Genomic DNA, 14,358 nt, shown 5'->3' with positions numbered 1-14,358 from the left:
CCATACTGGTTTGCACAGTTCTACTTTTGTTCACACTTGATTAGGGCTGGGCAATTCAACATGAGACCAGATAGAAAGCTACCTGAGTCAGTTTTTACATATGAATTGAGTTAAGTAAAACTTAGCTTAAAAATCTGCTTTTTAGCAGCTTTTTTATTTTATTAAAAAGAAAAGATTTGTCTGTAATTATTTAAGCCCAGCCCTAGTCTTAGAAAAAGTTATTTGCTAAAATTCACAAACTACTCAAACTTTCTTTGAATCCATCCCCAATATTAGGGGAAAAAAACAAAATATTTACAGTATTTTGGCTTTCAATAGGGACACAAATTAACGACTACACAGATGTAGGCTATTGTGACACAGCAGAGATCCTTTTGCACCCTCAGTAATCTATATCACAAAACTGTTTCATTGTTTTTATAGTAGTAAAAATTTGGAAAAGTATCTCTGGTTATAAAATTTGACAATCTGCCAAGCTCAGGCTAAGGTCAATAATCAACCTCAGTTGCTTTTCACTCATAGAATAGTAAATCTAACAAATCTACAAGGATAAGCACATAAAATAGAACATAAAAGTAAAGAACCACCAACATATATGCTCTGCATATGAATTTTCAAGGCAGATGAGAAAGAATCCATTTTATAATGTCTTCAATTATTTGAAAAATTATTTTCTGGCAGGGAATTATCACATAAAACTACTCTAAAAAAGGGGGAGCACACAGTCTCCTCAAGGTTTTAATAGTGTCAACAGAAGAAACAAATCATCTTGCTTCTCACAAATCCAAAGTATACTTGATACCTTACAACATAGTTTTATAAAGGTCCACAATTACATGAGATAAACAATAATATCTACATAATTTATACACATTACATTTACAATATAACAAGGTAATAACTGATATATTAAAACATTTAAATTTTACATTACTTCAATTATTTACAAATCACTAAATTAAGGTATTATTTACTCCCAAATCCTAGTAACCATATAAAAATTATTCTTTTTTCCAACTACATTTTTCAAAACATCTCTCATATAAGCAAAATTGTCATAACTGTTCACTTTCTTGATTTTTTCTCTACGATAAACCATAGTGGCACACTTGAAGCAGAAGAAAAGTAAGTATCATTCAGTCCATCCTTAAGGAATCCTAATCCTTCAGTTTATTAAGGATGATAGTTTCAAATGTTTCCTAACTAGTTTTATTGCTATTTAAATCTTTGTGTCTCAAAAAGTAGAACCCCTTTGCCTGAAAAGTGGTCAATCCTAAAGCCTATAGTAGTTCAACTAGGTTTAAGCTTTCCACATATCAACAGCAAAATATAAATACATTCTAAACTCTAGTGCATTAAAATAAGCAAAAGGTATAGTATTCATGGCTTAAATACAATGATCCTAGCCTAGAGCACAAGTGCTTTTGGTGTCAGTAGTACCTGCCAATAAATAACCTAGACTTGATATAAAGAACATTTTCATTATTATAATATGCTCTTACTACTTAATTCAAAATTAAAATGAAAAGAATACCTATCTTAAATGTTTCTTAGAAACTGAATGTGGCTAGGCTAGTTCAGTTAAACCCATTCTAGTCAAAGACTGCTTTCCTGCTTTACAGAGCACCCCACATTAGGAAAGGTGTTTCAGAAATCATTAAGAAAAAGCTTCATATATACCACTTTCAAAAACTTTCAATAACATTTTTATACCATTTGTTCAGGACATTCTGATTGATAGGAGTTAAAACTAAAAGAAGTAAAAGAAATATGCATGGCTAAAGACAGAAAATCTTAACACCGTTATATAGATATGATAATAGATATCTGAGGTTCCTGAAATAATGTCTGCCAGTGATTCTAAGATAATTTTTATAACCATTAGTTAACACCTTTAAACATTTAAGGTGAATATTCAATACCAAACAGTGAAGTTCAAGTATCATAACATGCCTAAAGAATTCTTAAATTAAAATATCCAGAATCTTACAGTCTTCTAATTACTTGGCCAAGCGATTAAGCAATTTACCTGCTACCCCCACCACCACCACTGTGACTGTCCATGCCATATGACTGGTTTAGGTAGGAGTCCATGGATCTCTGACCCCCATACGATCCATGGCCATAGTCACGGTCCATCCCTATAAAGAGTTTAAAAAGAAAAAAATTAAATGATGCTCACCTTTACTGGCACTCAAAAGAAGAATTTTTAGATAAATATCCTTGAATGCCAGACCTCCATAAGATCCAGGGCCATAATCACGATCCATTCCTAAAAGAGACAATAACAAAAGGTTGGTAAAATATACCATTCTATTTGGGAATCTTCGCATAAAACACAATATTCATATTAATCTGAGAAAATAATTCATTAGTAACATTTAATATAAAGTCACACTAGTCATTGAAAAAACACACATGATAATTTACTGAAAATTAAGATTTACTTTAGAAACCTAATGTTTCAAAGAAAGACATTAGCAATGAAAAAGTTCTATATTAGAATTATTTCAATTTAACCAATATTTATTTGACTAGGGTACTACTATAAGGCCAGCTTTAGATGATACAGAGTTCATATTAATAATAAAAATTACTATTATCAAGAATAGTATTTAATAATGTCAAAAAGGAAAAATTTTGGTGCATATTTAGTGTTCTGCATCAACCTGCTCTCTAAATGTCTAAAGACCCAGAAGCAAACACATTTTCAATTAGCCAAATTTCAATTACTTCATAGAGTAATTGAAATAATTATTTTCAAAATGTAAAAATCACAGAGTGGGGCCAATCTATGGCACTGTGACTCTAAACAATTACTTAACAAATATTTAAATCCTCAAATACTTTGAATAAGGGAGTTAATGTAAATTGTAGTAATGTACATACTAAAAAAAGTCAAATATAATAAGACTATTAAGTATATTTTATTATGCTGCAATTCTATTTCAACATCTAACATAAAAAATAAATACAAGGCAATAAAATGAATTTGAGTATAAAAATGACAAAATTTAAAAACCATTTGGAATGTGTTTCCTATAAAGTGCTTTAAAATCCTTCATTACCACCCTCCCCAAATTTCATGCACTAATAAAAGCAATAGCATATGCAGAACAAATATCTTAATTTATATTTTTAAAAACATTAAGTACATTTTGGCCTTCCAGTCAAGATAGAGGTATAGATGGACAAGCTTTGCCTCCTCAGCAACCACAAAAAAAATTACAACAAAATCTCAAAAAAAATAACACCCAGAAGTATCAGAAAATCGAACCAAATGGAAGTTCAACAAAGATTTAAAGAAGCCACATTCACCTGTATAGGCAGGAGGGAAGAAGGGAAAGAGGGGCAAAGACAGACAGAACGGTGAGGAGACACAGTGTGGTGGGGAGAGGTGGCGGCAATAGAAGAGGGCATTGGCAGTCCCACATTCATAGGTGGTGGATAAAAATCAGGAGGGATACCTTTGGAACAAGCAATCCAAGCCCCAGGCCAGACCCCACAGCCCAGAGTTTCAGCGCTGGGATGATAAATTCCCATAACTTCTGGCTATAAAAACCAGTGGAAGTTGGAGCGGTGGAAGAGACTGCACAGATTTTCAGGGAATCCCACCCACTCTGAGATTCAACATCAGGGCAACAGCTGGAACAGGGCCAGTCGCATACAGGGAGTAGGTGAAGTGACTGGAAATGGGGTGAATGCCTGGGAAACCTCCAGACACCAGGCAGAAGCAGTTCCCTCTCTTAGTCTTCCCTGTACACAGAGCCAGAGCAGCGCGAAGCGGGTGACCCCACTCTGGCAATCAATTAAGACTCTGCCCCTGCCCAATTTACAGGTGCCTTTTCTATAGTAGGCCATGTTACTAAGACTGGGAGTCGAAGTGGCTCTACCTATGACACAGAAACAAACACAGCAGGCTGCCAAATTGAGGAAACAAAGAGTTATGGCCCAAATGAAAGAACAGAACAAAATGGAGAAAAGAAACCTATCAGATGTAGAGTTCAAAACTCTGGTGATCAGAATGATCAAAGAACTCATTGAGTATGGCAACAAAATTAAAAAGATACAGGAAGAAATGAAAGTTATACTAAGTGAAAGAAAGAAAAATCTACAGGGAACCAGCAGTGGAAGAGATGAAGTCAGGATTCAAATCAACAATTTGGAACATCAGAAGAAATAAACATTCAACCAGAACAGCAAGAAGAAAAAAAAAATTTAAAAAAAAAACAACAACAACAACAAGGATACTATAAGGTGCCCTGAGACATCTTCAAACACACCAACAAAGAAGAGTAAGAAATTGAAAACTTATTTGAAAAAATAATGAAAGAAAACTTCCCTATTTTGGTGAAAGAAATAGACATGCAGGTCCAGGAAGCAAAAAGAGTCCCAAACAAGTTGGGCCCAAGTAGAGCCACACCAACACAAATCATAATTAAATTGCCAAAGGTGATAAAGAGAGAATCTTAAAAGCAGCAAGACAAAAGAAGAAGAGTTACTTACAAAGGAGTTCCCACAAGATTATCAGCTGATTTCTCAAAAGATACTTTGCAGGCAAGAAGGAACTGGCAAGAAGTATCCAAAGTGATGAAAGCAAGGACTTGCAACCTAGATTACTCTACTTTTTCCAGCAAAGCTATCATTAAGAATAGGAGGGCAGATAAAGTGTTTCCCAGACAAGGTAAAATTAAAGGAGTTCTTCATCACCAAGCCGTTATTACATTAAATGTTAAAGGGACTTCTTTAAGCAAAAGAAGATCAAAACTATGAACAGTAAAATGGCAACAAATTCACAGCAATCAACAACTGTATCTAAAAAAACCAAACTAAGCAAACAACCCAAACAGGAACAGAATCATAGATGTGGAGCTCTTTTGGAGGGTTATCAACTGGGAGGGGGAAGGGGGAGGATGGGGGAAAATGTGCAGGGATTAAGAAGCATAATTGTTAGGTACAAAATGGACATGGGGTGATTAAGAATACCATAGGAAATGGAGAAGCCAAAGAACTTATGTGCTGGACCCATGGACATGAACTAAGGGGGTGGGGAGGGAGCTGGAGGGTGTCAGTGTTTCAGGCAGAGGGGGTCAAAGGGGGAAAAATTGGGACAACTGTAATAGCATAACCAATAAAATATATTTTTTAGCCCTGGCTGGTGTGGCTCAGTGGATTGAGTGCCTGTTGGCAAACTGAGAGGTCACCAGTTCAATTCCCATTCAGGGAACATGCCTGGGTTGCAGGCCAGGTCCCCACTGGGGGATGTATGAGTGGCAACTGACTGATGTATCTCTTGCACATCGATGTTTCTCTCCCTCTTTCTCCCTCCCTTCCCCTCTCTCTAAAAATAAATAGATAAAATCTTTAAAAATATGTTTTTTAAATGAAGCAAGCAAGAAGGAAACATGAGACACTGGAAATACAACTTTCTTCCAAGAAATGGTGTAGAGAAAATTTATATCTTGACATGTTTTCCAATGTCTTCTTCATTTCAGTCACTGGAAAATACAATGCTAATGAAGTGTATTGTTAGCTTCACTTGATCACTACTTATCTTTTATTTCCCAAAGCCTACAGCATTCTTCCTCTAGAGAGCCTCAACTTGTATCTTTACCTCCCTTAAATCTATGCTCAAATGTCACCTTCTCAGTAAGTCCTTCGCCAGCTACTCTGAAATTCTCCCTCTCCCCCCGCCCCCCCCACACACAATCATCATCATCATCCTTTCCTGCATTATTTTTCTCCCTACCAATTACTATCCTATATATGTTACTTCTTCACTATGTTTACTGTACATTTCACCCCACTCAACTGTGAGCTCCACAAGGGCAGGAATATTCATCCATTTTGTTCACTACTATATTGCCAGCTCCTAGCACAATATCTGATATGCAGCAATTACTCAAAAAATATTTGTTGAATGAAATCAAATTATATGCCTAAAATTAAGCTCCTCATTTATAAAATGTAGATAACCTAGACGTCAAAGTGTTGTCAAGCATTTGTCTTTAACCAGAGATGCATTCAAAAATCATTCAGAGTACTTTTTCATAAAATACAGAGCTGGGGACCACCTGCCCTATAATTAAGATTCAAGGGGAGTAGAGTATGACCTGAACAGATTTACTCTGAAAGAGCTTTCCAGAGAGGTCTAACAATCAGCCTCACATGAGAACCACCATTGGAGCTAAAATTAAAAGAAAAAATAAAAGCACTAACATTAGTGATAGAAATTTCTGAAGCTCTTTTTGCAATACTGTACATTAAGAAAATAAATTTTTAGCCCTGCATTTCAAAATCCTTTATTTAAACATTAAACCCAACTCTCTGATAAATCCTCCTGGAGATCATGGCCCTCTATCCTTCCAAATCACTTTCATTAGTAAAATCACTAGTCCTACTCACTTCAGTTTAAAATTTTGGATTCATTTTTATTCATCCCTCTCAATTCTGCTAATTTTCTCCTGAAATGTCTTAATATTTTTTAAATTACTATTTCTACCTCCCAAGTCCAGGGTCTTAAAATCATTACACCTAAATTTATGAAATAGCTTTCTAGATAATTTTCTAATTTGCAATCTAACCTATATGTGGATGCAAATTAAACTTTCTTTGGTAATTATACTATGTCACTCTCCTGCTCAATAATATATTTTTCAGCACTCAATATACAGGGTGGGGCAAAAGTAGGTTTATAGGTTTTCACGTGGAAAGTAATACAATAATTAATAAATACAAGAATAAACTTTGTGCTTCATGTACTCATTAACTGTAAACCTACTTTGCCCACCCTGTATATTGAATACTTCTTATATATTGAGACTTTTTAACCCATATCAAACCCAGAGTTTCTCTAAATTCTTAGAGATGATAAACAGTAATCAACTGGATGGTAATAATTCCCATAAAATGGTATAGTTTTCTTTATTTAGTAGTACATTTGCTTCAGTTTTATTTAATAAATGTATTATATTCTGTATCACAATTGAATTGTATACCTCTCTGACAATTAGCATTTTAATTCCACTCCCTGGGTCCCTTCATGTAATGCTTTCTAAAATCTCTTTGATTTGTCCCATGCTCTTTTTTGTGCAATCATTCCATGTGGAAGAGCCTTAACTTTAGTAAACTATCAAAATGATACCCAGTTGTATTCTGCATATCTCTTATGATTTTATCTAACACTGTAGTCACAACTCCAACATCATGCTTATGTTAATAAATAAGTAGGCTTTTTTATGTGCTCCTCTAGGCAGCTCTTTAAATACTAACACATTTGAACACATTAAAGCAAATGACCTCAAAAACAAGGTCAAAAATACATTACAACAGAAGCAATATAGAACCAAGCCAATAATCCATTTAATCTACATCACTCAAAACTAAAGCCTCTAATACAACAAAAATGTGTCAGCCAGTTTCTTGTAACTCATCACTCAGAATGCAGTCAGGGCCTTTTGGAATAAATTAAAGGAATCACAATTCAAATAAAACAAAGAGTCAAGCTAATATGAATAGCCTTAAATTTTTCTAATCCCAAATTTCCTAATTCAAGTACTAAATACAAATGTATGACAACATTAATCCTAAGAAGTGATACATCAAGAGGAAAAACAAAAAAGAAACACTGAAACAAAGTGGAATTGGCATTTTACTCAGTACTTTATGTGTATGATGAGAAAAACTGAAATGTATCATATAACATATTTAGGAGAAAATGAAAAAGGATACTCACCATTAAAACCCTGATAAGTATTCCTGCAAGCAGAGTGTGTGTAACAATCTATGAAGACACATTAACAGAAAGGAATTAGTGCAATATTAGCAAATACCTGAAATTATATACCCATCTCTTTAAAAGCAACACAATTTTTAAAAAATGTCAGTGACTCAATTATCTGCAAAACTGGGGTATAAATAATTACACATATTTCATACAGGAAAACATGTATCTCTTTCTCTCCACTATCTCCCCAAATGACAGGTTTATCATCCAAATTATGGTAATGTAAAAATCAGTTTAAAATATTTAATATATAAAAACAGCCTAAAGAGAGTATCCAGTACTGATCTATACAAAGTAACAAAAGGAAAGGCAAATACATTAAATTATGTATTATATAATGCAAATACAAGGATATCTGAGAATTGATTCCATGCAATAAATAATTTTTTCAAAGTTAATATTTATTTTATCACTTAATTTGCTCTCTAAAGATTTCAGAATCTGCCCTGGCTGGTGTGGCTTAGTGGATTGAGCACTGGCCTGTGAACCAAATGGTCACAGGTTCAGTTCCCAGTCAGGGCACATGCCTTGGTTGCGGGTCAGGTCCCCACTTGGGGACATACAAGAGGCAACCACACATTAATGATTCTCTTCCTCTCTTTCTCACTCTTTCCCCTCTCTCTAAAAATAAATAAATAAAATCTTTAAAAAAAAAAAAAAGATTTCAGAATCTTATTTGAGAAATGCATATGTAGGGGTGTGTGTGTGTGTGTGTGTGTGTGTGTGTGTGTGTGTGTTATACCTATCCAGGATGTGACATAACCCAAAACCCTATTAGCAATTTCCCTATCAAAACTAATTTAGCAATTGTTAAAGTCTTTAGTTAATTTTACTAATAAAAACTGAAAGGAATGTAATACAATGGTCATTTCAATACAACAGATTCAGTTTTACTGTTAGTCAAATACCATCCCCCAAAATATAGTGATGGGATGAGGAGGGGGCATGAGGGAGTATTTTATCAGTTACACTTTTTAGAATTGTAGGTACACGGTGATAATAAAAAGCAAACCTACCATTTTATTATCGTTTTTCAAATCTCTACAGAAAATGGAGTCCCTTATGCGGGGAGGGAACCACTCTCATTGCTCCCCCAACCCCTCCCCCACCTTAGTATCTTCTGAACCTTGGGTGTTGGTAGTCATCAAACTCTGATGTGCAAACACAGTAATACATTTTTTAAATTTAATTCCCAACTCTAGCACTTCAACTTCTCATATGTAGTTTAAAAGTATCTATATAAAAACCAATCAAAGATCAACCGAAACAAAAACACCAGCATGTGCTACTTAATAGCTGACCTTTCTATTACAAAGTAACTTAAAAGTATCCACAAAAGGGTTACACCAGTCCCATTTTTATACACTTAGATTTGGCAGAACTCTTTGTGACATGAAATCAAAAGATCAAAAGCTCATTAATTAAGACTCACATGCTGAGATCTTACCACATTCAGTGTTAAAGATACTTTTTTATTTTTTATTTTTTTGGCTGGGTTAGAGGCTAACAACTAGTTCTTAGTGAACTGTTTTATGTAGAAATCCCTGGTTACTCAGGATTAAATCCAGTTTAATCATTCAGGCCCCCTTTCCTGGCTCCCTAATGCTGTCATTATACACTCATTTTACCTTGACACCAATTCCTATCAAAGTTGGGCAAGATTCAAAGACAAGGTGAAGACCAAATTATTTTACTTTGTGAGCGTGTGAAAATGGTTTAAAGACCTGGTGTGGGAAGACGACGGAAAGGTACTGCTAAAATACAGTTCATTTAAGCTGTAAATCCAACCCAGGCGGCCGTGGACAGGTTTGAATTTGAAGGGCATTGGATGCCGTGCCAGAATTCTAACTTTAGTGCCTTCCTTACACAACCCAGAGAAAAATGCCTTGGTTCAGAGCTATTTCAAACTAGGGATGAACGACCAGGTCATTGCGGTGGGTGAATATCCCAGTTTGCTCACCATAAATATCTTACTTTCCAATCTAAGTAGGTAGATATCTACCTATACTTAATCACTTGGAGACGCCCTTTAAACTCATCTTAAACTAAGACAAGACTATCAGCACTATCACTGTGTACCAACCTCTGAAAATTGTACCTGGGGTTAAGGATTTACTAAATGGAGGATCTGGGTCTCTGCTCGGTGGGGAGAATGCAAGCCAAGGTGGGGGAGGCCCCGCTCGTCCCTTTGCCCAAGACCGGGAAGTTGGAGGCGTCAGGGCAATTTCCACGTACCGGGCCCAAGTCCCGCGGCCGTCGCGCTCTGGGCGCGTCCTTCCCCGCCCAGGCCGGCACGCAACTCCCAGGTCCCAGGGGACAGAGGGAGCAGGGGGCGCGGGGGGGGATCGGGGCGCGCCGTCCCCACGGAGGCCGAATCCCGGCACTGGGCCCGCGGCTGGCGGGCGAGCGGCCTCCGGGCCCGCAGAACAAAGCCCACACGGCCATCTTGAGACGGTAAACAGACCCCCAGCGCAGGCCACCCGCCTCCTGCCCACCGCGGCCACCAGCCAGGGGTGGCGCTTACCGTCCTCGAAGTCCATGGCGGAGGCTCCGGGCCGACTGCCTCGGCGGCGCTGGGGTGAGTGGCGGCTGGCAGCGAGCGTCGGTGACCCGCGGTTCCACACTACCAGTCCGCGCGACCGAGAGCGACGCTACCGGCCCGGGAGCCGCAGGCCACAACGAGGTTGGGGGGTGGGGCCGGCCGGCGCTGCCAGTCTCCGGAGTGCGGCCTACGATTGGTTGACGTAGACTAGTAGGCGGGACCTCGAGTGGGGGCGGGAAGCAGGTCCGCTGTCAAGCTCCCAGGTGCTGACCCTCCCGGTGCCTCAAGGAAGAATGTAGGTAAAAAACAGGAGGGCCAAAGCTTGATTGAGGTCGCCAGAAAGCGAGCTAGTGTTCTGGAAGGTGAGGCTGTGGCCCGCCATGTTTGATCCTGGCAAGAACGAAAGGATCTGGTTGGAATACCTTCCTCTTGCCCAAACTGATAAACCACGTGCCGACCTTTTGCTTTTTATTGGCTGATCAGAAAATGTTAAATTACTTGGAGTTTGCGTGAAGGCACAGAAGTCCGAGACTTTTTTTAGAGAACTCTGTATGCAGAGAGCAGGTTACTAGATAGGAAACAATCAACGGAATGATTAGAGACAGGCTGTTATCAAGTTCTGAATTTTAAGGTGTAAAATAAAAGTGTAAAAGTTCATAATGGGGAGATTTTTGGCAGTAGTCATACAGAACTTGAAGGGCAGCCACATGCAAACACACACAAATATTGGCATTGTATTATTGCCACTTTGGAAATAGTGTTAGGGGTAGTGGGCCGAGTTACTCACCCAAAAAGGTAATATGGAAAAACACAGTTGCTTGGTCATTCGGAACGTGAGCAGTTTGAATTCCAGGTGAATTGTTTTTGTTTTTGTTCCCCTCCCCCAGAACCCCCCCGCCCCCGTCCTCCGCTTCCACCCCCACATAGAGCATGGAATTAATTGTTCACAGGATAGGAAACCATGAATCAAACCATTTCATCTTCTTCAGTGTCCAAACAGTGACTGGAACCAAGTTCCCAGAAGGCAGCCTCTGGAAATAGGACTGGAGGAAAAACTCACAGAAAACTACCATGTGCATTACTGTAGCCCCAAATATGGGCAGAATATTTTTTTCTTCATCACTTTCCTTCTCACTCTGCTTGAGTTCTCCACCCTTTTCTTGTTTTCTTCTTTTTTTCTCTTATACTTGTTTCCTATTCACGTAAGCTAAACATGTTGAAAACTGAGCTCATAATTTCCCTCCTCAACCCTGCTTGTCTTCCTTTGTGCTTTCCTCTCTGTTAGTGGCGTCATAAGCAACTACCCCACTAATCCCAGTCAGAAGCCTGCAACTCATCCAGTCAAGACTCAGTTCTCCAAGATCCTCCCACACACAATCCATAGTGAAGTCTTTCATCTACTTTTCACCACATAAAATATCTTAAACTTGCCCACCCCTCTCCATCCCCACTGCCAGTACTTGGGTTAGACTCTCATTTCTCTCCAGAACTATTGCTGTAGCTGCCTAATTAATTTCTCTGTCCTTTGACCTTGACATTCTCAGACTCCTCAGGGCTGCAGTGATCTGAAGATGTCCTCATGTGTCTCTGCCATAGATTAGGATGAGGCAAAACTCCTTAACCTACATGGCCACTGCCTGACCTGCCATCTTTCTATATCTCTCCCTCCCCCTCTCTCCCATACTTTCCCTTTTGATCAGCAATTTAAGCTACTTGCAGTTCCCAAACACCCCTATACTTTTTCATGCCACTGAACTTTTGCTTATGTTGTTCCCTCTGCTTGGAACACTTCCTGGTTAACTGCACTCATCTTCAAAACACAGCTCAGGATTTACTTCCTCTAAAAAATATTTCCAGATCCCATCCCTGCCACCCGGGCCAGTATTTCTCAAATATTAATGTGCATATGATTCAGCAAGGGATCTCATTAAAACTCAGAATCACATTCAGTCAGTCTGGGTTGGAGCCAAAGAGTCTGCATTTCTCAAGTTTCCAGGAGACCCTGCCGCGGAAGGCCAAACCGTACTTGAAGTAGCCACACCCTGAGCTCTATTTAGAGCCCCGCCTCTGAGTTCCCTGGGCTAACCTCTGTTATAACACTATCTCCCCTGCATTAGAGACTCTTCTTGGCTTTATATCTCTCCATACTAAAAGCTCTTTGAGATTAAAACTAAGTCTTTTTGCCCCTAAATACCAAGTGAATTATCTACCAAGTAAAACTGTATTTTTCCTGACATTCTTAACTTTTTTGTTGTTGTTATTGTCCACCCTCCACCCCAATTCACCTTCTGGCAAAGGAATGAATTGGTAACCTGAGATTCTTTAGTCTTGGCAGTACTGGAAGAGAATAAACATTGGGTCACTATGTATTTGTGCATCATGGGTACACATGTGCACATGCACATACACACACCTTTCTTCCCTGAAAGAGAAAACTACCAGACAAAGAACAGCTAGCTCCAGAAGAAGCCTGGGCTTGTCACACATGCTCAGAGAGCCGGAATAGACAGGTCACTTCTCCCATTACTTCCTGTTTTCCATATACAGAGTGATTTTTTTTTTTTTTTTTTTTTTTTTTTTACAGAGGCAGGCAGCCATACCTCAGAGACACCTCACAAAACCTGAGTTCATCAAGCTGTCCCCTAGTTCATTTATTGAAGAAGTATTGATTGAGCACCTACTATGTACTAAACATGGTTTTCTTATTTTGTTATCTCTTGTCTGTTTCCCCAGGCCCACCCCATGTCTAGCCAGGCTACCCAGCCTGTTCCTACTTTCTTAGGCTCAGATATTTACCCAGAGGGGCCGATGTCTTGTACAAATTCTTACGCCATTTCATTTTCTATGTATTTCGTAATAGATGAAAGGTTAGTAAATGCCAGACCAGCAAAGTCCTTTGGAAGAAAGAAGAGAATAGGGCTTTTAAAGTGCAGGGGTAAAAAGGGCGTATGACTGAGGCCAAGAGAAGACAAGGGAGGAAGAGGAAATGAAGGGTTACACTTAGCACCTGACCCTGAGGAAGTTGTCCGAGAAATCTTACCACCCCATTCCCCCGAATCTGAGATGATCTAGATAACCAGACTCCCTGATGGCCCAGAGACCCTTGTTCCTCATCCCCTAACCTTCAGCCTACGTCCCTTCTGTCACTATTACACAGGACCATCTGCTGTTCCCTGAATAAGCCATATATTTTCACATTTCTAGGTCTTTACTCAACTTGTTCTCTCTGCTTCCATTGTGTTTCCTCTCCTCCTCTGTCATTCTTCAGGGTTTATTGTCAATGTTGCCTCTTTTTAAAGCTCTCCCTAAGCTCTTAGTCAGAATCCCCTCCCATGTTATCACAGGCGGATCTTGTTATAATTAGTGAGTCAGTTATATCTGTGTCACTCCTTGTTTGTACTCCTTGGATGTGGAGATCCTTCTTATACCCCTTCATGTGGCCTGTATGTTGCACTTTTTCACTAAGACAGAAGGGCATTGGCCAAATCACCAATAAAGAAAAAATTTAATGACACTGAAATTGGGTACCCAGAGCTTCATCTGCACGAAACCACATCTTATTATGATTTTGTAGTAAGTGACAGTGGAGTTACAAAGAGGAGTTCACAATGCTTTCCCGATCTGCTCCAAATAATTCTTCCTCACCATGTTCTTTGGGGAATTCATAAATACTTAGAGAGGGAAGTTAAGAATGAAGAATTAATCATTTATAGCAAGGTAGGCAAAGTGAACATAAACAAAGTAATTCCTACTGAGGGCTCTGAGGACTTATCAAAGGAGAACTGGTCACAGAGCCACAACAAAGGAAATCTGCTGAAAACAGCTGGTGTGACAGCACCCGCAGCTGTGTTTCATACAGATGGAAGGACGGAAGGGTGTCCCTTTCTGGTTTTAATATACAACTTGAAAAAGACACATGTGTCTTTAAAAGCTAAAAGGAATAGCAATTAAAATAATAACTAACCTTTATTAAGTCCTGCCCAATTAACCTATGATGTGGGCACTGCTATCACCCACAACTTGAATGATA

The 14,358-nt window shown here is 38.7% G+C and overlaps 1 protein-coding gene across 2 annotated transcripts in view; it reads right to left on the bottom strand.

Moving 5' to 3' along the window:
- The window catches only part of ZNF326 (zinc finger protein 326), a 36,368-nt gene extending 25,905 nt beyond the window's left edge, over positions 1–10,463 (bottom strand). For both annotated transcript variants that reach the window (XM_054592106.1, XM_054592107.1), the window contains exons 1-4: positions 10,311–10,463; positions 7,736–7,783; positions 2,237–2,272; positions 2,030–2,141 (exon numbers count right to left, since the gene is read on the bottom strand). In XM_054592106.1, coding sequence (XP_054448081.1) covers positions 2,030–2,141; positions 2,237–2,272; positions 7,736–7,783; positions 10,311–10,326 — 212 coding nt within the window. In that variant the 5' untranslated portion in view covers positions 10,327–10,463. The remainder of the gene's footprint in view (positions 1–2,029; positions 2,142–2,236; positions 2,273–7,735; positions 7,784–10,310) is intronic.
- Positions 10,464–14,358: the final 3,895 nt, after the last annotated feature.

This window comes from Pteronotus mesoamericanus, unplaced genomic scaffold, assembly GCF_021234165.1.
Source record: "Pteronotus mesoamericanus isolate MK-2021 breed Mesoamerican mustached bat unplaced genomic scaffold, CSHL_Meso_final scaffold_31, whole genome shotgun sequence".
NCBI classification, from domain to species: Eukaryota; Metazoa; Chordata; class Mammalia; order Chiroptera; family Mormoopidae; genus Pteronotus; species Pteronotus mesoamericanus.
This window is presented reverse-complemented; position numbering and strand designations above follow the sequence as displayed.